Source organism: Girardinichthys multiradiatus, chromosome 8, assembly GCF_021462225.1.
Source record: "Girardinichthys multiradiatus isolate DD_20200921_A chromosome 8, DD_fGirMul_XY1, whole genome shotgun sequence".
Lineage (NCBI taxonomy): Eukaryota > Metazoa > Chordata > Actinopteri > Cyprinodontiformes > Goodeidae > Girardinichthys > Girardinichthys multiradiatus.
The window spans coordinates 28,651,028-28,674,231 of NC_061801.1; the positions used below are offsets into that span (position 1 = coordinate 28,651,028).

Here is a 23,204-nt window from a genome sequence, read left to right on the forward strand (position 1 = left end):
GGTCTTGAGTCTCTCAACGTTCTCTTCACAATATCCCACAGATTCTCTATGGGGTTCAGGTCAGGAGAGTTGGCAGGCCAATTGAGCACAGTGATACCATGGTCAGTAAACCATTTACCAGTGGGTTTGGCACTGTGAGCAGGTGCCAGGTCGTGCTGAAAAATGAAATCTTCATCTCCATAAAGCTTTTCAGCAGATGGAAGCATGAAGTGCTCCAAAATCTCCTGGACTGCTAGCTGCATTGACCCTGCCCTTGATAAAACACAGTGGACCAACACCAGCAGCTGACACGGCACCCCAGACCATCACTGACTGTGGGTACTTGACACTGGACTTCTGGCATTTTGGCATTTCCTTCTCCCCAGTCTTCCTCCAGACTCTGGCACCTTGATTTCCGAATGACATGCAGAATTTGCTTTCATCCGAAAAAAGTTCTTTGGACCACTGAGCAACAGTCCAGTGCTGCTTCTCTGTAGCCCAGGTCAGGCGCTTCTGCTGCTGTTTCTGGTTCAAAAGTGGCTTGACCTGGGGAATGCGGCACCTGTAGCCCATTTCCTGCACATGCTTGTGCACAGTGGCTCTGGATGTTTCTACTCCAGACTCAGTCCACTGCTTCCGCAGGTCCCCCAAGGTCTGGAATCGGCCCTTCTCCACAATCTTCCTCAGGGTCTGGTCACCTCTTCTCGTTGTGCAGCGTTTTCTGCCACACTTTTTCCTTTCCACAGACTTCCCACTGAGGTGCCTTGATACAGCACTCTGGGAACAGCGTATTCATTCAGAAATTTCTTTCTGTGTCTTACCCTCTTGCTTGAGGGTGTCAATAGTGGCCTTCTGGACAGCAGTCAGGTCGGCAGTCTTACCCATGATTGGGGTTTTGAGTGATGAACCAGGCTGGGAGTTTTAAAGGCCTCAGGAATCTTTTGCAGGTGTTTAGAGTTAACTCGTTGATTCAGATGATTAGGTTCATAGCTCGTTTAGAGACCCTTTCAATGATATGCTAATTTTGTGAGATAGGAATTTTGGGTTTTCATGAGCTGTATGCCAAAATCATCCGTATTAAGACAATAAAAGACCTAAAATATTTCAGTTAGTGTGCAATGAATCTAAAATATATGAATGTTAAATTTTCATCATGACATTATGGAAAATAATGAACTTTATCACAATATGCTAATATTTTGAGAAGGACCTGTACATTCTCACACTACTCTTCAATTCTGCATTATTTGCTGTTATTTCAGATGTTAACTTTATGTTCTCTTTTCTCTTCCTAGAAGCTACACCTGGCCTGACTCTGTGTCTACCTGTTACACCTTTCTGGAGAGGGGCATCGTCCAAGTTTCTGCTGGCAACAACTTAATGCTCACCTTCTATAGATGATCCACTTGGCCCTGTCTTTCACTGTTTAACTCTTTCTCTCTCCAAGATAAAGCAATTGACTGAGCTTTTACTGTAACTAATTATATGTGCTCTCTTTCAGACTCTAACCTTGAAAACTGGCTCAAAATTTATCTGTTCTTTCTTTCTAGATGAAACGACTAAAGGAGCTACATCCACTAACATTTACTTTTCCTTCCCATAGAAAGTACTCCTGGATCAATTCTTCTGTGTTCCTTTTGTGTCTCTGCTCTGTTCTCTCAAACCCCCAGTCGGTCATGGCATATGGCCGCTCATACTGAGCCTGGTTCTGCTGGAGGTTTCTTCCTGTTAAAAGGGAGTTTTTCCTCTCCACTGTCGCTACATGCATGCTCAGTATGAGGGATTGCTGCAAAGTCAAAGCCAGTGACTGTCCACTGTCGATGCATGCTAATCCAGGAGGAGTGACTGCTACAAATCTCTGACTGGATGCAATCTTCTGGGTTTCCTTAGATAGAAAAACTTTTCATCCTATTTGAATAAATAACTGAATCTGACTGCACTGTTCAATGGTTATGATTAATTGGAATGTATGTACCTGACTTTTGTGAAGTGCCTTGAGACGACATGTGTTGTGAATTGGCGCTATATAAATAAACTGAATTGAATTGAATTGAATCTATCATGAGCAGTTGATAAAATGTCACAAAAACTGTCCAAACACAGTTTGAAGAAAAATGCCGACTGTCAGTAATTGCTAGCACAATCTGAAAGTGTCTAAATTATGTTGTCTAACACTTCTTTAACACCAGACTTGTTTCATGTAAAAAAGTCAGCAAAGGGAAAATATTTTTTTTCTTAACTGACTTCATGTTTTGTTTTTGCTGCTCGTCCTTGAGAATTACTTGTCTAGACTATAAAACTAAAGCAAACAAATCCTTAAATAGTACAAGGTGGATTCATAATCATCCTTGACAGAAGTCTTTTAATCAAAGGCTATTTAGGTAAAGTAAAAGTTATTCGTTGGAAACAAACTTGAGCCACCGAATTATTGCTAAGCTTGCAGAAAACAGCATCTGAATTTCTCCCAGCATGTCACTGGCTTCACCGTAAAGTCTAGCGATTACTTTCTGATTTTTAGCTACCCCTTATCCCTTGGCTTATGTTTGGGTCAGTGTCGTTGCTCTGAACTAGAACATGTCCTTTTGGAATTGCGGTCAGCAGCTGTCAACCCGGCAGAGTTCAAAATATGACACTGCCTGGGAAACATCTGCCGAACACTGCCCGGTACTTTCATACCAAGGAGGAGGTATAAATAAAATGAAACAACATCTGATCACTCAAACCTTTTTGTTAACATACTTTTCAACTTACATTTTCAAAGATCTGGCAAATAAAGTTGGAAACCAGTAATTTTAAGACAATTTACAGGTAATATGAGCTCCTGAATAATAAATTGGAGAAGTAGATGCAAGAGTGGGTTTGCTATATGTGCTAAAGGGACACAATGTTATTGATAACACTTTTTCAGAAAATTATTTATTTTGCGTTTTCTTTTTTGAGGCAATTAGAGAGAAACATGCATTGTCCTCAGTAGAGCTTTCAGATTTTTAGCAACTAAGGCGCAGACTAAAAAATTCATTTAGAAATGCTAAATATGTGCAAACCAGATATTGTGCTTTCTTCTAATTATCAAGCTACATGTGTTTGGAAAGATCTGCACCTGAAGTAGCTCTGCAAAGAAAATACATGCATTTTTCTGACATTTAAATGTGTTATTTTGCATCTCCTCTGAAATTTATTATGTTTTTTTTTTTTTTTAGCAAATGGAGTTCATGCAAAGAGCATCACATTCTTGAGGACCAGAACTGGTTGTGTCATGCACATTACAGGAAACCATTTTCTGAAAGCTGGTGTTAATGTTGGTACAGGGATTTTACAGAGAGTAGGAGTGATCCCCTTTTCTAGTTAGATGTGTCTAGATAGTTTTCCATATAATTTCTCCGATTGAATAAATTGTTAATTAAAACATACTGTTGCTGCTTCTTTAAAATGCAGAAATTAAGTCTAATTTTGGAATGTGGGAGGGATGCATTAAGGAATCTCTTCCTTGCCCAGTTATTGTGATGAGAGTGAGACGAGTGTTGAGCTGCAGATGTGGTGGGATGGGGATGGGGTGATACGGGCTGGTAAGGGTCAGCAGTTGCTGAAATCAGATAAACTTTATTAAATTTTTTTTTTTCTATTCTGATATTATATCACAAATTAGTGCAATAACCCACACGTTTGTTCATGCTAAATGTATTAATTTCGCAATCTGAAATATTCTAACTTCAGTCAGTGCATTATTTTCAAATAAATAATTTAAAGGGACAAAGCATTCCATCATCTTTTACAATCTCATGGATCACTTCTGCACCTGCTCTGTTTATAAATGAAGGGAGAAAAAGCAGCCTCCCTTTGTCTTATATTCCTGCTCATGTATAAAATGGGAAAATGCCTAAAGCCTCTCGTGTTGATTTTCACAGTAAAATGTTGTCAGAATCATCCTTGTGTCAACAGGCTTGCCCAGAAAGAAAAACAGAGAACAAAATAACATGGCTATGATTACTTACAGAAATATTCACTGAGTTGCAAAGTTCTTTTCATTCACTAATTAGCATTTTAATTAGTTTTCATATCTTATTTTAAAAAGGGTAAAAGAGACTAAAGGCAATTATTATTATTAATATCCATTTTTTAAGGTTTTGGGGTCTTTCACTTTTCTGAGATGTCTTTTTTAATAAATAGAAAGCAAACATTAAGAAATGCACAAAGTCAAAAGGTCATCAGCATTTTCTTTAAGTCTAATTATTCTTTGATAATTATAATTGTTTCGCCATGCATTTTGTCTTCACTTTTTGATTCTTCCATACATTTGACAGTTTTATCCCTACATAGGTACAGAGCCTTGGGAATGTTTGTTCTGTGATGACCTGACAGCCTGTTAGAAGTGTACACTGCCTCTGCCTGTTGTATAACAGCTGAAGTTGTCTCCGGCCCCCTGAGCGGAATAAAGCAGATAGAAATGATGATCTATTTTCCATATTGTGGAAGGCAGTGTTTGTGAAATATGAAAACCCCCGATGACATATTGTTCTTGACTTAAGTTTTGCCTACAGGAAGAATGTGCTTGTAAAAAATGACAAAGATCTATTATTCACACCAGGCTTAATTTAGAAATACAGACACAGATGCTCTCTCTCTGCCACTGTAGCAATCTATCAGAACCCAACTTTAGCAAATATGACATATAGGTTACAAATATGGACAAATATGAAAATGGGTTACTAAATCAAACAACTGTAACCTTTACAAGTGCATAGAGAAAACATTTTAATGTATTGTGCAACACAATATTTTTTCTTCAGCATGGAATTTATTTGTTATATATATATATAAATAAAACAAGGAATGAAACTGGGTTTCTCTTGTCTGAAGGATATTGATGCTATTGTATGATCCAGCAACAATTAAGGGTTGAGTAGCACCTGCCTATATTCTCCCCCTGGTCTAAGAAATTAGTGTAACTTGGAGAGCAATGACCCTCCTCCAGCCTTTGTCCACAGTCTCCATGGTAACCAGCTCTTGTACTAATGCAGCACACCTACCGCTTCATCACTTATCTAAAGGGATGTTGCCATCAACATTAGTAAGTCTAGTCAGAATAAGAAATGTCCCTATAAGGCTGCGTCTTATTTGCTTAGATGCTCTGTTTAAACGTACAGCAATTCATCCTGTTGTCCAATCAACAAACATTAGCAAAGAAAAACAGTTTTTCAGCCATGTCTGGCTGCTGCCCAGCCTCTGTTGCCGTAGTCTGTTAATCCTCATTCATTCTGCTCAGTCAGTTTGCAGGTTCCTCAAAATGTAGTAATGCAGCTTCTCTTCCATAACAAGCTATAATTTTCCCCTACGTCATCAAAGGGTATTAAAACATGGGTCATTAAGCTATGCAAATTTTGGCTTGTAAAATATAATAATTGATAAGGTAACTTTTTTGCAGATACTCATACCAATGATATGTCTGTTTTTATGTATATAACAAAAAAACCATGCACTTTACCACCAAGAATTAGCTTGCACTTAAAATGCTGTTCTTTCTGCCCAGACCACAGATATTCTTAATACTGCTGTGTTGACGGGTAAAGTGGTTTCAGTACCTGTGAAAATCCTTGCTGTTGAGGCAAACGGCACAGTTACAGATGTGACAAACTACACAAACTGCAGATCAACTGAGGTGGATGTACTCAAGGTAAGAAGTAGAATGATTATGTTGATCTCATAGGGTTTGTTTAACAATTTCTTTTCTTTTTCTTTTGCTTAAGAAAAGCATGCTACATTTTAGAACTTTTTAACTTTCAGACAGGGAATGAAATAATTAATTTATATCTTAGACAAAATAAGTATTTAGGCAAGGAAAGAGAAAAAAAAAGCAATAACAAAAGAACAAAATCGCTGAAACATTCATATACAGATGCAATCACATTTGTTGGTAATGATTAGTAAAAAGGATTAAAATAGATTCATGTTTTACTCTTGTAGCATAATCAGACATTTAAAGTTCCAGCAGTTTAACACTCCTCATATTTACATTTGTGCTGCTAGGACAGAAAAGCTTTTTTCTGGCATCACTTCCAAACAGTCCTTTGGTGTGCCGATACACCCAAGATGGCACTTGTTGCAACAGCTCTATAACAATGAGATTTTTAGTTGTTTTTTTCTACCTCTATTAGCATTCTTGTCATTGGTGGCAAGAAAATTACAGTTCTTTGTGCAGCATAACAACCAGTGGCTAAAAGAAATGGGCCTCTTAATGTCATATTTATACACCATGGAAACAGAAAGTATTTGACCCTTGGTCCTAAAAATGCTGATTGACTCAAAAAGTAAAATAAATAAATGGATAAAAGAAAATTCTTCAAGTACCTTTATTTTAAAGGTTTAAATTGTTAAATGGACATAAACTTGTGCCAGCAGTGATCTAGTTAAAAACCAGTTTCTTATTAAGCAATCTTGTTTTCCACTGAATAAACATACCCAAATTAAAGTTTGAATTTGTCAAAATGTATGAATTTGATATCTATACAAGACAACCTTTCATGTTTAGGCCATTACTCAAATAGCAGCAAGCCCATATACATGAGCAATCTAGCCCTTACCCAGAGCAACAGTTCAGTCCTTTTCCTCCCTAGCTCAGGCAAAGTGCTTCTGATGTTGTCTCTGGTTAAGGAAATACCTCACCACAAGGAATGCAACTATTGAATGCAATTATTGAATTGCTTCACAGTCCTCTCAAGGTTGCAGTTATTGCTAGGGGTTATGAACCACAGTTCTGCCTTCCACTCAACAGCACTCTGTGAACATCCAGCTTCTTTAGTGATGGCCTTGTGTGGCTCATCCACTTTGTGAAAGGAGTCAATGTGTGTTGGTTAAGTGACAGGTCAGCCGTCTTACCCAAAATTATCTATCCATGATATTTCTGAATTAACAGTTAATTTTATGTAATATTAAAATTTTACGAGGAACTCAATTCTTGGTTTCCATCTGCTATAAATGATAATTATCAAAATAAACAAAGATAAAGACATGAAATAAGTGTGTGTAAGAAATCTGTATAACATACACACTTTATTTTTTGAAGTAAATTACTTAAACATAGTTTTTTTGATGATATTCTAATTTACTGAGATGCACTTATAATATATATAAATGGTGGTTTATAACATAACATTCTTGAAAGAATTATACAAGAAAAATAAATTTTAAACCACCTAAAATATACTGTGTGCAGTCACTTTGGAGAGCTCCTGGACATTAGAAACTTTGTTTTTATCAAAAATTATCTTTAGATGCCATAGTCTATATTTCCACAAAAGTTCAATTTGACTTATTCTTAGCATTCTCTCCTCTCCCAGCTTTTTTCTCATTTTTTTTAAACCCCCCCCCCCATCCCACCCGTTTCCCATTGCTTCAGTCTATTCTCCAGTCTAGTGCTCTCCAATTACCCCAGTGGAGGCACTGGTTTGTTAAGATAAGTGAGGCGGCAGTGGAGATAGGCCTCCAATCTGAAATAAAACACACCAACTGCTGTGTCTCACCTCATTGCTCTTGCTGCTGGGGACTGCATGGCTTCTACCTCCAGAACAACATCACAGGAACAGCTGTAAAGTAGGGCTTATTTATATTCTGTAACAGCGGTGGCTTTAGATGACAAACACAAGCACTCTGAGAGTCTTTGTCCACACTTTGGAAGTGATATAAAATTCAAGAAAGTTTTTTCGCAGTATTGTTTTGTTGCTTGTGTTTTAAATCAGTCCTTGACTTCCCGTCTTCTCAGCCATTCCAAAAACAATCTTGTCCTGTGTGTTTGTACCTTCACTTTTAAAAAAGAATACTATAAATTCAGAAAAAAAACATGTAAACTTTTAAATCATGTGAACTGTTTTTTTTTTTTTATCAACTTTTTGTCTTCCTTTCTCTCTTTTGGTCATTTCAGATGTCAGAGCGCTGTAACTATGTTTTTCTAAATGGGAAAGAGACGAAAGGCAAAAGCAGGGTGATGCTCAATTTCATGTATGGTTTCCTGAGCACGCAGCTGGAGATGAGTGTGTGGATGCCCCGCCTGCCCATGTTCATCGACATCGCCGACCCTGAGCTTAACCAGATTAAGGGCTGGAGGGTTCCCGTCACAACTGGAAATAGAAGGTAAAACAGAACCAGCCCAATGCACAACCACACCATACCAAACAAAGTGTCTGAAAGTGTCATGGGTTTAAGTTACTTTGTACTACAATTGTGCAGCTTGCTGTCAAAGATTCACCTATGAGACTTTGTTTCATAATAAAAATTATTTTACAAACAATATAAAGTCATCGTCGTCGTCGTCTTCCGCTTTGTCCGGGACCGGGTCGCGGGGACAGCAGACTCAGCAGAGACGCCCAGACATCCCTCTCCCCAGACACCTCCTCCTGCTCCTCTGGGGGGAGCCCAAGGCGTTCCCAGGCCAGCTGAGAGACATAGTCTCTCCAGCGTGTCCTGGGACGTCCCTGGACCTCCTCCCAGTGGGACGTGCCTGGAACACCTCCCGAGGAAGGCGTCCAGGAGGCATCCGGCATAGATGCCCAAGCCACCTCGACTGGCTCCTCTCGATGTGGAGGAGCAGCGGCTCTACTCCGAGCCCCTCCCGGATGGCCGAGCTCCTCACCGTATCTCTAAGGGAGTGCCCGGCCACCCTACGGAGGAAGCTCATTTCAGCCGCTTGGATCCGGGATCTTGTTCTTTGGGTCATGACCCAAAGTTCATGGCCATAGGTGAGGGTAGGAACGTAGACCGACCGGTAAATCGAGAGCTTCGCTTTTCGGCTCAGCTCTCTCTTCACCACAACGGACCGGCACAGCGCCCCCATTACTGTGGCAGCGGCACCGATCCGTCTGTCGATCTCCCGCTCCATTCTTCCCTCACTCGTGAACAAGACCCCGAGATACTTAAACTCCTCCACTTGAGGCAGGAACTCCCCTCCAACCTGAAGAGGACAAGCCACCCTTTTCGGGTCAAGAACCATGGCCTCGGACTTGGAGGAGCTGATTTTCATCCCTGCCGCTTCACACTTGGCTGCGAACCACCCCAGTGCGTGCTGTAGGTCTTGGCTAGAGGGGGCCAGCAGGACCACGTCATCTGCAAAAAGAAGAGACGAAATCCTCTGGTCCCCAAACCAGACCCCCTCTGGCCCTTGGCCTTGGCCCCTAGTAAAGGGCCCCCGATTCCATACTTCTGGAGCACCCCCCACAGGGCATCATGAGGGACACATTCGAATGCTTTTTCCAGGTCCACAAAACACATGTGGACCGGTTGGGCAAATTCCCATGAACCCTCAAATACCCTGTAGAGGGTATAGAGCTGGTCCAGTGTTCCACGGACGGGACGAAAACCACACTGCTCCTCCTGAAGCTGGGGTTCGACTATCGACCGGACTCTCCTCTCCAATACCCTGGCGTAGGCCTTACCAAGGAGGCTGAGGAGTGTGATCCCCCTGTAATTGGAACACACCCTCCGGTCACCCTTCTTATGTAGGGGGACCACCACCCCAGTGTGCCAATCCAGAGGCACTGTCCCCGTCCGCCACGCAATGTTGAAGAGGCGTGTCAACCATGACAGCCCCACAACATCCAAAGACTTGAGGTACTCAGGGCGGATCTCATCCAACCTCGAAGCCCTGCCACCGCAGAGCTATTTAACCACTTCGGTGACTTCAGCCTGGGTGATGAAAGAGTCCAACCCCGAGTCCCCAGCTTCTGTTTCCATCAGGGAATGCATGATGGCAGAATTGAGGAGATCCTCGAAGTACTCCTTCCACCGCCCGATAATGTCCCCAGTCGAGGTCAGCAGCTCCCCACTCCCACTGTAAACAGTGTTGGCGAAGCACTGCTTCCCCCTCCTGAGGTGGCGGACGGTTTGCCAGAATCGCTTCGGGGCCCACCGGTAGTCCTTCTCCATGGCCTCACCGAACTCCTCCCAGGTCCGAGTTTTTGCAACTGCCACCGCCCGGGCCGTGGCACGCTTGGCCCCACGGTACCCGTCAGCTGCCGCAGGAGTCCCACAAGCCAACCACAGCCGATAGGATTCCTTCTTGAGCTTGACAGCGTCCCTTACTGCCGGTGTCCACCACCGGGTTCAGGGATTGCCGCCGCGACAAGCACCGCAGACCTTACGGCCGCAGCTACGGGGGGCAGCATCGACAATAGATGCGGAGAACATGGTCCACTCAGACTCTATGTCTCCAACATCTGGTCAAAACTCTCCCGGAGGTGAGAGTTGAATACATACCTGGCCAAGGGGTCCGCATAGTGAGGGTTCCCAGCAGACCCTCACTATGCGCTTGGGCCTGCCAAGTCTGTCCGGCTTTCTCCTCCCCCAGTGGATCCAACTCACCACCAGGTGAGTGATCAGTGGACCAGGTGGTGATCAGTGGACAGCCAAGCCCCTCTCTTCACCCGAGTGTCCAAAACATAAGGCCGAAGGTCTGATGATATGACAACAAAGTCGATCATTGACCTCCTGCCTAGGGTGTCCTGGTACCAAGTGCACTGATGGACACCCTTATGTTTGAACATGGTGTTCATTATGGACATTCCGTGACTAGCACAGAAGTCCAATAACAAAACACTGCTTGGATTCAGATTGGGGAGGCCATTCCTTCCGATCACGCCTCTCCAGGTGCCACTGTCGTTTCCCACGTGGGCATTGAAGTCCCCCAGCAGAATAATGGAGGGGCAATATCCAGCACCCCCGACAGGGATGCCAAGAAGGCTGGGTACTCTGCACTACCACTCGGCCCGTAGGCTGAAATGATAGTCAGAGACCTGTCCCCAACCCGAAGGCACAGGGATGCGACCCTCTCATCCACTGGGGTAAACCCCAACACTAGACGGCTGAGCTGGGAGGTGACAAGCAAGCCCCTCCCCAGCCCGCCGCCTCTCCCCGTGGGCCACTCCAGAGTAGAAGAGACTCCAGCCCCTCTCGAGGAGATAGGTTCTAGAGCCCACGCTGTGCGTGGAGGTGAGCCCGACTATTTCTAGTCAATATCTCTCGACTTTCCGCACAAGCTCAGGCTCCTTCCCCCCAGCGAGGTAACATTCCCCATCCCTAGAGCCAGCCTAAGCATCCGGGGATCGGGCCGCTGAGGTCTCCACCTTTGTCCGCCGCCCAATCCTCTTTGCATCGGTCCCTCACGGTTCCCCCTGCAGGTGGTGGGCCCACTGGGGGATGGTCTGGCGTCTCTCGTTCGGGCTTGGCCCGGCCGGGTCCCGCGAGGAGCAACCCAATCACCAGGCGCTCTCCGACAAGTCCCGACCCCAGGCCTGGCTCCAGGGTTGGACCCCGGCTCCGCCGTACCGGGCGACATCACGTGCCTCGATTTCGTAGTCGTCATGAGGGGTTCTTGACAATATAAAGTCATTTATCTAAAAATTTAAGTTAAACAGTCAGTTTAACATTCATCAGCTTAATGAACAGAAGGACACAGAGGAAATGGAAGGTGAAGGCTGGAAAACTCAGATTTTATGTTTACTTAAATTTAATTGGAGTATTAAAAAGTTTATATTGGATAACAAAAACTCAAAATTATGAAGTTTTTGAAATAGTGTTGTAGTAGTGATATATTTAAAGCAAATGCTTGCTAAAATCTAACTTCTGAGGCTAAAAGAGCGTTTGCACTGATTCTTACTCCTTTAAAAATTATTTAAAATATATGATCATTTGCACTGTTGTTTAAAAATTATGAATACTTATGAATAGTCACAGTTTCAAATGGAACCTGCTGTAAAAGTGCTGTAAAACTCACAAATTTACAATGGTGCTGTGGGTTTTTGACATAACTGCATTTTGTCAGATAGATCAAAACTAACTATCACATGCGTGTTTAGTGCATCTGTGACTGAGTGAGCAATAGACACAGCAGAGATGTCCTGGAAATAAAGGTTCGTAGGGTTTCAATCAATAAGTACAGTAAAGTCATTATTTTCCCCAGTCTATACTGTTTGATAATGGCTGTCATGCCCCTCCCCAAAGTTCAATACCAAGCTCCGGATACAAACAGATAGTAGGTCAGAAACATCATATTTCAATAGTAACTGTACTGAGTAGGAAGTGAAACAGGGCCTTGCAAAGGTATCCATACACTTTGAATGTTTTTACATTTAGTCATGTTAGAGCCACACACATTTTTGGGTTTTATTTTTATCTTAAGCAATAGATCAACATTAACGCCAAAACAAATTCCTTGTATGTCCAAAAACGTACTTGGCAATAAAGCTTTTCTGATTCTGATTCTGATTCTGATTCTGATTCTGAATCTGAATCTGATTCTGATTCTAAGTAGTGCATAATTGTGAAGTGGAAGGAAAATGATATGTGTTTTTTATAATATTTTACACATATTGATCTGTACCATGCCATCGTAGCTCTGACTTTATTTTTATCTTTGTATTCCTTTTGAAAAGTGAACATAAACTCCACGCTTCCCAGCCTCTGCTATAGATGTTTCACTGTGCGGTTGGTGTGTTCAGAGTTAGGTGCACTGTTAGTTTACCAACACTTATAGCTGCGTCCCAAACATGATTTATAATAAACAGCACCAGATATGTCAGCTTAGGTGGACGGCCATAACGTGGTAGGTTACACTTCTGCAATAGTCTTCTAATGTTCAGATGGATTGAACAGGGCTTTTTGAGATATTCAAAGGTTGGAAAATTGTTGCATAACCTAACCATGACCTAAACCGTTCTACAACCATACCCCTGACCTGCCTGTTATGTTTCTTGGTCTCCATGATGCTGTTTATCCACTAATGTTATATAACAAACCTTGGAGGCCTTCAAAGAACAGTTGCATCGGATTTTATTAACGAGTATCAGAGTTAAGGGGACTGAATACAAATGCATGCCATAGATTTAAGGACTTTATTTGTGCAATATTTTAAAAGCAATGCATCATAATATTCTAAAAAATGGGGAGAATTTTGTGGATATAGCATGACAAATTGTGGAAATGTTCATGGAGTGTGGATACTTTGCAAGCCTCTTTATGTGTGTGCATACATGACACGGAGAGAAAAGGACTTGCAAAATATCTTGAAATTCATTTAAGTTTGTTACACACGGTACCTTGCCAAGATATTAAAATAAATATAATTCATAAAGTAAGCCTGTAAATTTTAAAATTCAAAATAAAACTCTGGTCACTGATGTTTAGCTGCTTGGCATTTTTTTTTTGTACAGGTGGAGCAACTGTTGGATAGATCTAACCAATCCATGCTGGTGTGATTCTAAAGATGGTTTTTGGGTTCTTGGGTGTTTTTGTTTTTTTGCCGATAATAAGCTGCTGTGTTGTCACTAAAATTCACAAGCTGGACAACAGAATTTAGCTTAGTGTTACTTTTTTGTGCACTATTGTTGAGTCACACTGATTTTATTCAAGCAGTATTCCCATTGCATGTTAAGCTGTAACCTCAGGCTAAGCAGTAATGATGTTTATGTAGACTTTACCTCTTGACGGGAGCTTTCTGCCCGCAGTGTAAAAACATTTCCACCAACCCTGCAGCAAACCTGAGGTGCACGGTGTAGCAGGACCAGCTGCATGTATGATAATTATATAAATGTTGCTGAGAGGTTCACAGCTTAACCTCTACCACATATAAACAAACCACTCAGCCGTGAGATCTTGGTTAATTTAAGTTAAATTGATTTTGTTAAAAAAGGTCACTCCACATGTGCTTTGACTCTAAAGCAGCCACAACAATGCTGATGGGCTTTACTATTTTTCCTCCAGAAGTTCACAGATTAACAAAATGTTTTTGGTTGTGCTGCTGGAAAAGGCTGGAAGCAAGTGGAAATAGCCAATCTGGGTCTGTGATTAGAGAAGAAAATCTTAGCTTAGTGCTATAATATGTCTTACGAAGTTATGAAATGTTTTCACAAGTGAAACTTAATAAATAAGAATATCAATGAAAAAAACATTTAATTTCAGTACCTCAAAAAATGAAGCTCTTCTACAAAAACTATTACATGCGGTGTCATATATTTCAAGTGTTTTGTTGATTGTGGTTTGCAGCTTATGAAAACCCAAAATTATAGACTTTAATTTGCAAATCAATTTTCAAGTCTGGAAGAAGACTGGAGAGGCACAAAACCCAAGTTGTGTGTTGTTGTGTAAGGTTTTCATAGTAAGGGGGAAGCTGTGTCTTCTGGTGGTGTTAGTCCACTAGGTTCTATCAAGTCCAAATTAAGCAAAACCATCATTCAGCTAATTTAAAAGCATCTAAAGATAAAGAACTTTTCTGACATGCTATTGAAATGACGTGAAGGCCGCAGTTCACAGCTTCCTTAATACCTCAGTAGAGCCACTGGCTGATCATCTCCATGCTACGCTTCACTAATGCAGTATTTCATGCAAAAAAAGCCCTGACCAAGCATTAAATGCATATAATGTACAGTTTATGAACACACTTTTCAGCTGACCCACATCTCTGTATTAGAAACCTTTTTTTAATTGCTTTGTATTTTTTGTTTTTAGATACTTTACACAGCCTTCATTTCTGTGTCCCAATATACAGTATAACTGATTTTTTATCTTTGTGTTTCAGATCTGCGTGGGACAGTGAAGAAGATGAGGACATGAGGAAGGGCAGGGGATGCATGTTACAGTATCAGCTCTCTACAGTGAGGGTGCTCACACCTTTTGTGGCCCAGTCTGACTCTGAGGTTCTGCCTGGCCCACTTACTGGAGAAGAGCCTGTTGAATACTTTCTAGGTTCTGAATGGCAGGTAAACAAAATGCTATTCCCACACTACCTAACAGCCTGCAGACCTAGTATTCCTAAGTATTTTGAACGTTCAAGCTTTAGATGCAGATGATAATCCAGTTTCTGCTACTTTGAAGCATTTAGATTGATTTACCCTCTAGTTTTCCTTTTTTTTCAATTTACAGGTGGATGTGACCAACCTTGTGCGCTATGCTATAAAAGTAGCAGATCCTGAAGTCGCCAGGGTGCAAGATGGCATCATACTGCAAGGACGGGCTGTGGGGACCACTATTGTGCAGGTGAGGCATCAGCGTACCTCTGCGTGTATTTTAGTTGTAGTGGTTTTATAGCAGCCTGAATGTGTTTCTGTGTTTTTGGTTGCAGGTGCTGTCCCCACTGATGTCATCGGTCCTGGCTGAGAGGAGCATCAGGGTGGTGGATGATAAAGTGAGCGTGACAGAACTGGGGGTGCAGTTGGTTTCCGGACTCTCTCTGTCTCTTCAGCTCAGCTCTGGGAGCAACAGGGCTATTGTTGCCACGACGACCACAAGGGAGACAATCACAGAGCTGAAACAGGTAAACAACTGGAAAACTGCTACACATAAAAAGCAAAAATGCTTGATGGATTTTCGTCAGTGTTTTTGTTAGTTACCCTCTTATTTTAAAACAATTGATATTATTAATTTATTTAATTATTTTGATTTGATAAATTAAAGGAAGAAAGCTAACCTGGCTTTTGGTAAAAAGTAACTGCCCACTAAACCTAATAACTGGTTGTGCCAGTAGAATTGTTTTATTTAGCCATTGGAAGGTTCTCAAACATGAATGACCAGTTTTGCCACACTATCTGAATTGGATTCAAGTCCAAACTTTAATTAGGCCACTCTAAAACTTTGTTTTGAGCCATTCAGAGGTAGACTTGCTTGTGTACCACCAGCATGTTTAATTGTTTTGTTTTATTTGAAATGCTGTGTTATTTTTACACAGCTACAACAAGACCCATAGCTTCAAAACAGTTTCACGCTTGTCCCAACATTCCCTAGAATATTTCCCCAAATTCTTGAGGATCATCAAGTTGTGTTTTGGCCAAATAGAAGACGATCCTTTGTGTTCTTATTGGTCTGCTGTGTTTTTTGACTCTCCCATGGTGCTATTTTATGCCCAGTCTCCTTTTTATTGTTGAATCATGAACAGTTATGTTAACTAAGGCACATGATGTCTGAAGTGCTTTAGGTGTTAAGGAGTTCTTTTGTGATGTATTGGATGATTGTTAATCTTGCAGTTATTTTGGTAGGCCAACCACTCTCTTTTCCATTCTGACAGCTTTGTTCCCTTAAGAAATGAAAATATCATTTGAAAATAGCTTTTTGTATTTACTCAGGTTGTCTTTCTCTGATATAAGATTTTTTTTCGTGATCTGAAAAAAATTTTATGTGGAAAAATAGAAAAAGGGAAATGCAACGGTTGAATACTTTTTCACAGTGCTGTATGTTCATAAATATATTTTAATGGCCATACAGAGGTATCTGCGGAAAATCTAAGAATTAGAGATGGATTTTTTTTTTTTTACTGGATATCGAGCCATATATGACTTTTGCCAATATTAATTCCAAATGTGATACATGGCATTGATATTCAATGCAAGACATGCAAAAAACAGCAAATGAATGTGTGCCCAAACCATCAATAGACCTTTATAATAAATCTCTAATTCTCAGTTTCTTTCCATCATAAAAACTTTAAGCACATATTAAATAAAAGCAGGGGAGCAAAATTAGAGCCATTGTGAAAAGAAGTGTAATAATTACTTGATTTCCTGTCAAAGTTAGGGAGAAGCACTGCAGATGAACCTATCAAAGACAGGTGGTTTCAGTCAATGCTTTTTTGTAACATATATACATCTATGCTCTGATCTGTGAATCAGAGAAATGAACCACTCGATGTTTTGCTCCAGAGCATACAAAATTAACTAAAATAACATGTAAAAATTCACAAAAAAACAATGGAAGCAAAAACATAATGACTTGAACAGCTTTTTAATCATATAAAAATCTGGGTTATTAATGAATCTTGCATGTTCATAATTATCTAAATTAATATAAATATTAAACTCTACAAAAAAGGAACATAATTTAAACAACACATACAGTCAGGGTATAATAACTGTTGTGCTTCCTTTTTATTTCTTTAAATGTGAATGTGTTCTTAGACTGAACCCTCATCAACAGCTGCAGAGCTCTGTGAGAGACGAGGATGAGGCAGACAGATGATCATGTTAAAAACTCACTTACACATTTAGCCGTGGCAGTCTGCCCATTTTAAACCTGCTCCCTGTCACTGGCATTTTCTCTTTTACATTCAGTGCACTGTTACTGCTGCTTTGTCCCAGTCAATAAACCTGCCACTGTGGATGATCAGCCAATTGTGTCTGTTATAGGAAGCTGTTATGCTCAGGGCGATTCACAATGTATTCAGATCTAAAATTTAGGTTAGGTTTGTGGTGACCCAGTAGCTCACAGAAGCTACAGAAAATGGGTCATTTTGTTGTAATGTCATTCGAATGGCAAATTCTGTTCTTAATGTGACCCTTAATGCAACCTTTTTGGTCATGACATCTGCCATACGTTTGTATGAATTATAATTCATAGTTAAACTAAAATCCCTAGTTATACATGTTTCTTTTAATTCCATGTTTTTAAGAAATTAATAAAGCCAGTTTACAGGGTTCCTATGAAGTTTGAAAAAGTATTAAATATAATTTCAGTTTTTTCCAGGTCTGAGTAAGTGTCCAAATACACAATGAAAGCATGGAAAAATACTTCTTATTCCCTAATTCCTTGTTAAAAATGTTCACCTTGCCTTCACTCTATTCCTTCCTTGTGTCCATCTGACATGCTTTCCTTCCTTTCCTTCTTTCCTGGTGTCTTTTGTTCCTCCTTTCCTTTCCTCCATATATCCTGCCTTCCTCCATTATTTTTGTCATTGTGCCTAAACATTTCTTTCCTTCTCTATTTTCATCCTTCCCTTTCATTCCTTCCTTATGTCCTACCTCCCTCTTCCTCCCTTCCATTATCCCTTGTGCCCTACAACCCTTACTTTGTCCTTCTATTGTGTATTTTGTGTTCTTTCTTTCCTTGGTTCTTGTCCCAGATCTTTTTCTTAATTCCTTTCAATTTTAGTTTTTCATTTCGTCTACCCACTGTAGAAATATCTGTCATACATTTACTGTAATCTTTAGTATTTACTTTTTTAACCTGAATATTAAGGGCTAAGCTGAATGTTTAAAAGTATGGGATATTTACATTAACAGGTGTTGAGTTCAACATTATTATTATCACTTTCTGTTTCCTGCCTTACATACTCATGAACTCTTCATGGCTCAATTTGTACTTTTTTCTCTCTCTGTGTCTCTGTTTTATTACAGGAAGCAGTGGTCAGCTGCTGGGTTCAATTTAGTGATGGGGCGGTTGCTCCACTGGAGCTTTTTGACCGTGGTGTCTACTCTCTCACAGTCTCCACCAATGACGAGAGGGTGGCCACTGTGCGGCGTACCTCGCTGTCCACATTCGTGGTCGCACAAGGTGAAGGTGAAGGCCGTGGTAGGCAGGTAAAGGTGGAGCTGAGGATCTGTGAAGAATGCCAGAAGTCCAAGAGGAAGAGCAAGCTAGCTGTGGGTGCAGGGATTCTCAAGACTAATTTCCGGAGCAGCAGAGGTGTAGCAGGAGGAGCAAGCAAAAATGTGGAAGCGGTGGGTGAAGTAAAAACAGCAGTGACATCGCAAAACTTATTCACAGTGATGGATAAAAGACCAGTCATTGATACAACAACCAACGAGCAGTCTATTGTAGCAGAAAGCACCATCACAACTACGCTTCCCAACAGATATGTGCAAACATCAGCAGTATGGGTTGGAAGAACCAAACCTACAGGAGGTACTGTATCTAGTGTCATTAGCATGGCCACTTCAACAACTATAAAGAAATTACGGTCTGATGCACAGCTGAACACTGCCAAACCAACAGTGGGGTTTGTCAGTAAAGGAGATGGGAAGAAGAAAAGATATGGGAACATGCTTGACAACTCTAATTCATCCTCTAACAATGACATTCCTATAGGTGACAAACCTGAGAAAGAGCCCCCCAAAACTAAAACACCTAAAGTAATTGAGAGCGACCTCATCAGGACTTTCAAAGCCCTGTCCGACTTGGAAATTGGCATGTATTCCTTAATCGGGGTTTCCTGTATCGCTATCATGGTATTTTTGCTCAACTGTGCTTCATATAAGCTGTGTTTTCAGAAACAGAAGACCCCAATACAGACAGGCCCAGCTCCCACTGCAGACCTGAAGGATCACAAGCATGACTGGGTGTGGATGGGGGGAAACAGTCACAGCACCCCTCCACCTGGTGCTCCACCGGCCCCGGCTCAAGCTTCAACCATAAAACGCGAGCCTCACTGTCCTCTAGAGTCCCATCATTCAATAGATTCAATGAATCCCAGTGACCTGCAAGGGTCTTTGCCAACAGTGAGTGCCCCTGCTGCCCCAGAGAGAACCGCTACACTGGGGCGCTGCAGGAGCAGTTCCCAGCAACACCAGTTTCAAGCAAAGGCCATCGACCCCATGGCAAACCGGTCAGCCACTTTGCTAGCAAGACCACACCGCAGCGAGCCTCTGCATTCTCCCACCAGCAAGAGAAATCAAGTCCAGTTCACTACCTTCACCACACTTGACATCAAGCACTTGGCTGCACTGAAGAAGAATGGTGTGGACTTAAACTGGGCTAACCAGAAAACGCAGCTGCCCCCTGCTCAGCCCCAGACACCTTTACCTGACATGCCTTGGCCTGTTGTCACACCATTAGGAGAGCCCCAGTGAGTTTACTGATGGGGCCATATATGTTTGCATAAGTAGTCAGGAGGAATATCATGCCTTTTAAATATATTCATACCTCTTGATCTTTCCACATTTGGTCACATTACAATCATAATCTCACAAATATATGTTTTTAGTTTCCACATAAAAATCTATACAAAGTAGTTCATAATTGTGAAGTATATGGGGAAGTGTCCATGTTTTCTATATCAGAATCAGAATCAGCTTTATTGCCAAGTTCATACATACAAACAAGGAATTTGACTACGGTACACTTAGCTCTCTGGGTTTTTTTTGTTTATTTTGGGCGGGGGTTGTTTAATGAATTATAAGATATATTTATGCATATATCTTTATATCCTTAAATATACATATACAGGTCCTTCTCAAAATATTAGCATATTGTGATAAAGTTCATTATTTTCCATAATGTAATGATGAAAATTTAACATTCATATATTTTAGATTCATTGCACACTAACTGAAATATTTCAGGTCTTTTATTGTCTTAATACGGATGATTTTGGCACATAGCTCATGAAAACCCAAAATTCCTATCTCACAAAATTAGCATATCATTAAAACGAGCTATGAACCTAATCATCTGAATCAACGAGTTAACTCTAAACACCTGCAAAAGATTCCTGAGGCCTTTAAAGGTCCCAGCCTGGTTCATCACTCAAAACCCCAATCATGGGTAAGACTGCCGACCTGACTGCTGTCCAGAAGGCCACTATTGACACCCTCAAGCAAGAGGGTAAGACACAGAAAAAATTTCTGAACGAATAGGCTGTTCCCAGAGTGCTGTATCAAGGCACCTCAGTGGGAAGTCTGTGGGAAGGAAAAAGTGTGGCAGAAAACGCTGCACAACGAGAAGAGGTGACCGGACCCTGAGGAAGATTGTGGAGAAGGGCCGATTCCAGACCTTGGGGGACCTGAGGAAGCAGTGGACTGAGTGTGGAGTAGAAACATCCAGAGCCACCGTGCACAGGCGTGTGCAGGAAATGGGCTACAGGTGCCGCATTCCCCAGGTCAAGCCACTTTTGAACCAGAAACAGCGGCAGAAGCGCCTGACCTGGGCTACAGAGAAGCAGCACTGGACTGTTGCTCAGTGGTCCAAAGTACTTTTTTCAGATGAAAGCAAATTCTGCATGTCATTCGGAAATCAAGGTGCCAGAGTCTGGAGGAAGACTGGGGAGAAGGAAATGCCAAAATGCCCGAAGTCCAGTGTCAAGTACCCACAGTCAGTGATGGTCTGGGGTGCCGTGTCAGCTGCTGGTGTTGGTCCACTGTGTTTTATCAAGGGCAGGGTCAATGCAGCTAGCTATCAGGAGATTTTGGAGCACTTCATGCTTCCATCTGCTGAAAAGCTTTATGGAGATGAAGATTTCATTTTTCAGCACGACCTGGCACCTGCTCACAGTGCCAAAACCACTGGTAAATGGTTTACTGACCATGGTATCACTGTGCTCAATTGGCCTGCCAACTCTCCTGACCTGAACCCCATAGAGAATCTGTGGGATATTGTGAAGAGAACGTTGAGAGACTCAAGACCCAACACTCTGGATGAGCTAAAGGCTGCTATCGAAGCATCCTGGGCCTCCATAAGACCTCAGCAGTGCCACAGGCTGATTGCCTCCATGCCACGCCGCATTGAAGCAGTCATTTCTGCAAAAGGATTCCCGACCAAGTATTGAGTGCATAACTGTACATGATTATTTGAAGGTTGACATTTTTTGTATTAAAAACACTTTTCTTTTATTGGTCGGATGAAATATGCTAATTTTGTGAGATAGGAATTTTGGGTTTTCATGAGCTGTATGCCAAAATAATCCGTATTAAGACAATAAAAGACCTGAAATATTTCAGTTAATGTGCAATGAATCTAAAATATATGAATGTTAAATTTTCATCATGACATTATGGAAAATAATGAACTTTATCACAATATGCTAATATTTTGAGAAGGACCTGTATACAAAGGTGCATTTGCACCTTCAGTATGCAGTTGTTTGGTACTCTATTCAATGTTCATCAGAGAAACAGCCTGGGGAAAGAAACTGTCTCTGTGGCGGCTGGTTTTAGTAAACAGTGCTCTGTAGCAACGGCCTGAAGGTAAAACTCTAAAAAGTTTATGTGCAGGGTGTGTGGGGTCTGCAGAGATTTTAGCAGCTCTTTTCCTGACCCTAGACCTGTATAAGTCGTGGATGGCAGTGTAGAAGATGATCAGCAGCTCCTGTGGAAGGTTGTACTTCTTGAGTTGTCTCAGGAAGTACAATCTCTGCTGGGCCTTCTTCCGAACAGTGTCTATGTGTGAGGACCATCTCAGGTCCTCAGAGATCGTGGTTTCTAGGAACCTGAAGTGGTCCACAGTTGACACGGTGTTGTTGAGGATGGTGAGGGGGCGTATGGGGGTGGTGTTCTTCGAAAGTCCACCACCATTTCCACAGTCTTGAGTGGGTTGAGTTCAAGGTAGTTCTGACAACACCAGTGTACCAGGAGTTTCACCGATGAGTCCGCTGAGGTGCAGTCATTTGTGTACAGGGAGAAGAGGAGTGGGGATAGAACACACCCCTTGGGGGCACCAGTACTTATTGACCTGGATCGGGAGAAGATGCTCCCCAGTCTCACCTGCTGCTTTCGGTCCGTCAGGAAGCTGTTGATCCACTGACAGGTGGAGGCTGGGACGTTGAGCTAGGTGAGCTTCTGGTGGAGGATGTCTGGTATGATGGTGTTGAAGGCCGAGCTGAAGTCTACAAACAGGATCCTGGCGTACGTCCCTGGACGGTCGAGGCGTTGCAGGATGAAGTGTAGACCTAAATTGACAGCATCATCTGCCAACCTGTTTGCTCGGTAAGCAAACTGCAGGGGGTCCAGCAGGGGGTCTGTGATGTCTTTCAGGTACTTCAACACCAGCCGCTCAAAGAATTTCATGACCACAGACGTCAAGGCTACAGGCCTGTAGTCATTTAATCCTAGGATGGTGGGTTTCTTGGGCACTGGGATGATGGTGGATCGTTTGAAGCAGGCGGAGACCTCACACGTCCCCAGTGACTTGTTGAAGATTTGGGTGAAGATCGGGGCGAGGTGATTTGCACAGGCTTTCCGGCATGATGGGGAGACGTTATCAGGTCTTCCAGGTTTTTTGTTTTCATGCGCTGAAAGAGCCTATTTACATCTTCCTCAGAGATCTTTAGTGCAGGCAGAGGATTTGAAGGTAGGGGGTTGGTTGCTTTATGGGAAGAATTTGTTCCTGAATGGGATGTGGAGGAGATGGTTTGAGGTGTGAACGGCTTCCTGTCATGTCTGCAGTAGAAGCCATTCAGATGGTTAGCCAGGCGAGGATTCTGTTCAGGATGGGTGGGGGGGCTCCTATAGGCAGTCAGGTTTCTCAGACCAGTCCATACAGCCGAAGCATCACCAGTAGAAAGGCTGTTCTTTAGCTTCTCACTGTAGCTTTGATCTCCTTTGTTAGTTTGTTCCTGGCCTGCCTGTACTGCGCCCAATCTCCTCTGCTGTGAGCTTCTTCCTTATCCCTGCGCAGGTTCCTGAGATGTGGAGTAAATCATGGCTTGTTATTCCAAAAGGTGCAGAAGGTCTTGGTCTGCACACACATGTCCTCACAGAAACTGATGT

The 23,204-nt window shown here is 42.0% G+C and overlaps 1 protein-coding gene across 1 annotated transcript in view; it reads left to right on the forward strand.

The window, feature by feature from the left end:
- The window catches only part of si:dkey-1d7.3 (transmembrane protein 132D), a 45,077-nt gene extending 25,148 nt beyond the window's left edge, over window positions 1-19,929 (forward strand). Inside the window, exons 5-10 of the mRNA XM_047373239.1 lie at window positions 5,507-5,650; window positions 7,895-8,103; window positions 14,537-14,717; window positions 14,881-14,994; window positions 15,080-15,271; window positions 18,120-19,929. Coding sequence (XP_047229195.1) covers window positions 5,507-5,650; window positions 7,895-8,103; window positions 14,537-14,717; window positions 14,881-14,994; window positions 15,080-15,271; window positions 18,120-19,571 — 2,292 coding nt within the window. The 3' untranslated portion in view covers window positions 19,572-19,929. The remainder of the gene's footprint in view (window positions 1-5,506; window positions 5,651-7,894; window positions 8,104-14,536; window positions 14,718-14,880; window positions 14,995-15,079; window positions 15,272-18,119) is intronic.
- The last annotated feature ends 3,275 nt before the right edge of the window (window positions 19,930-23,204 follow it).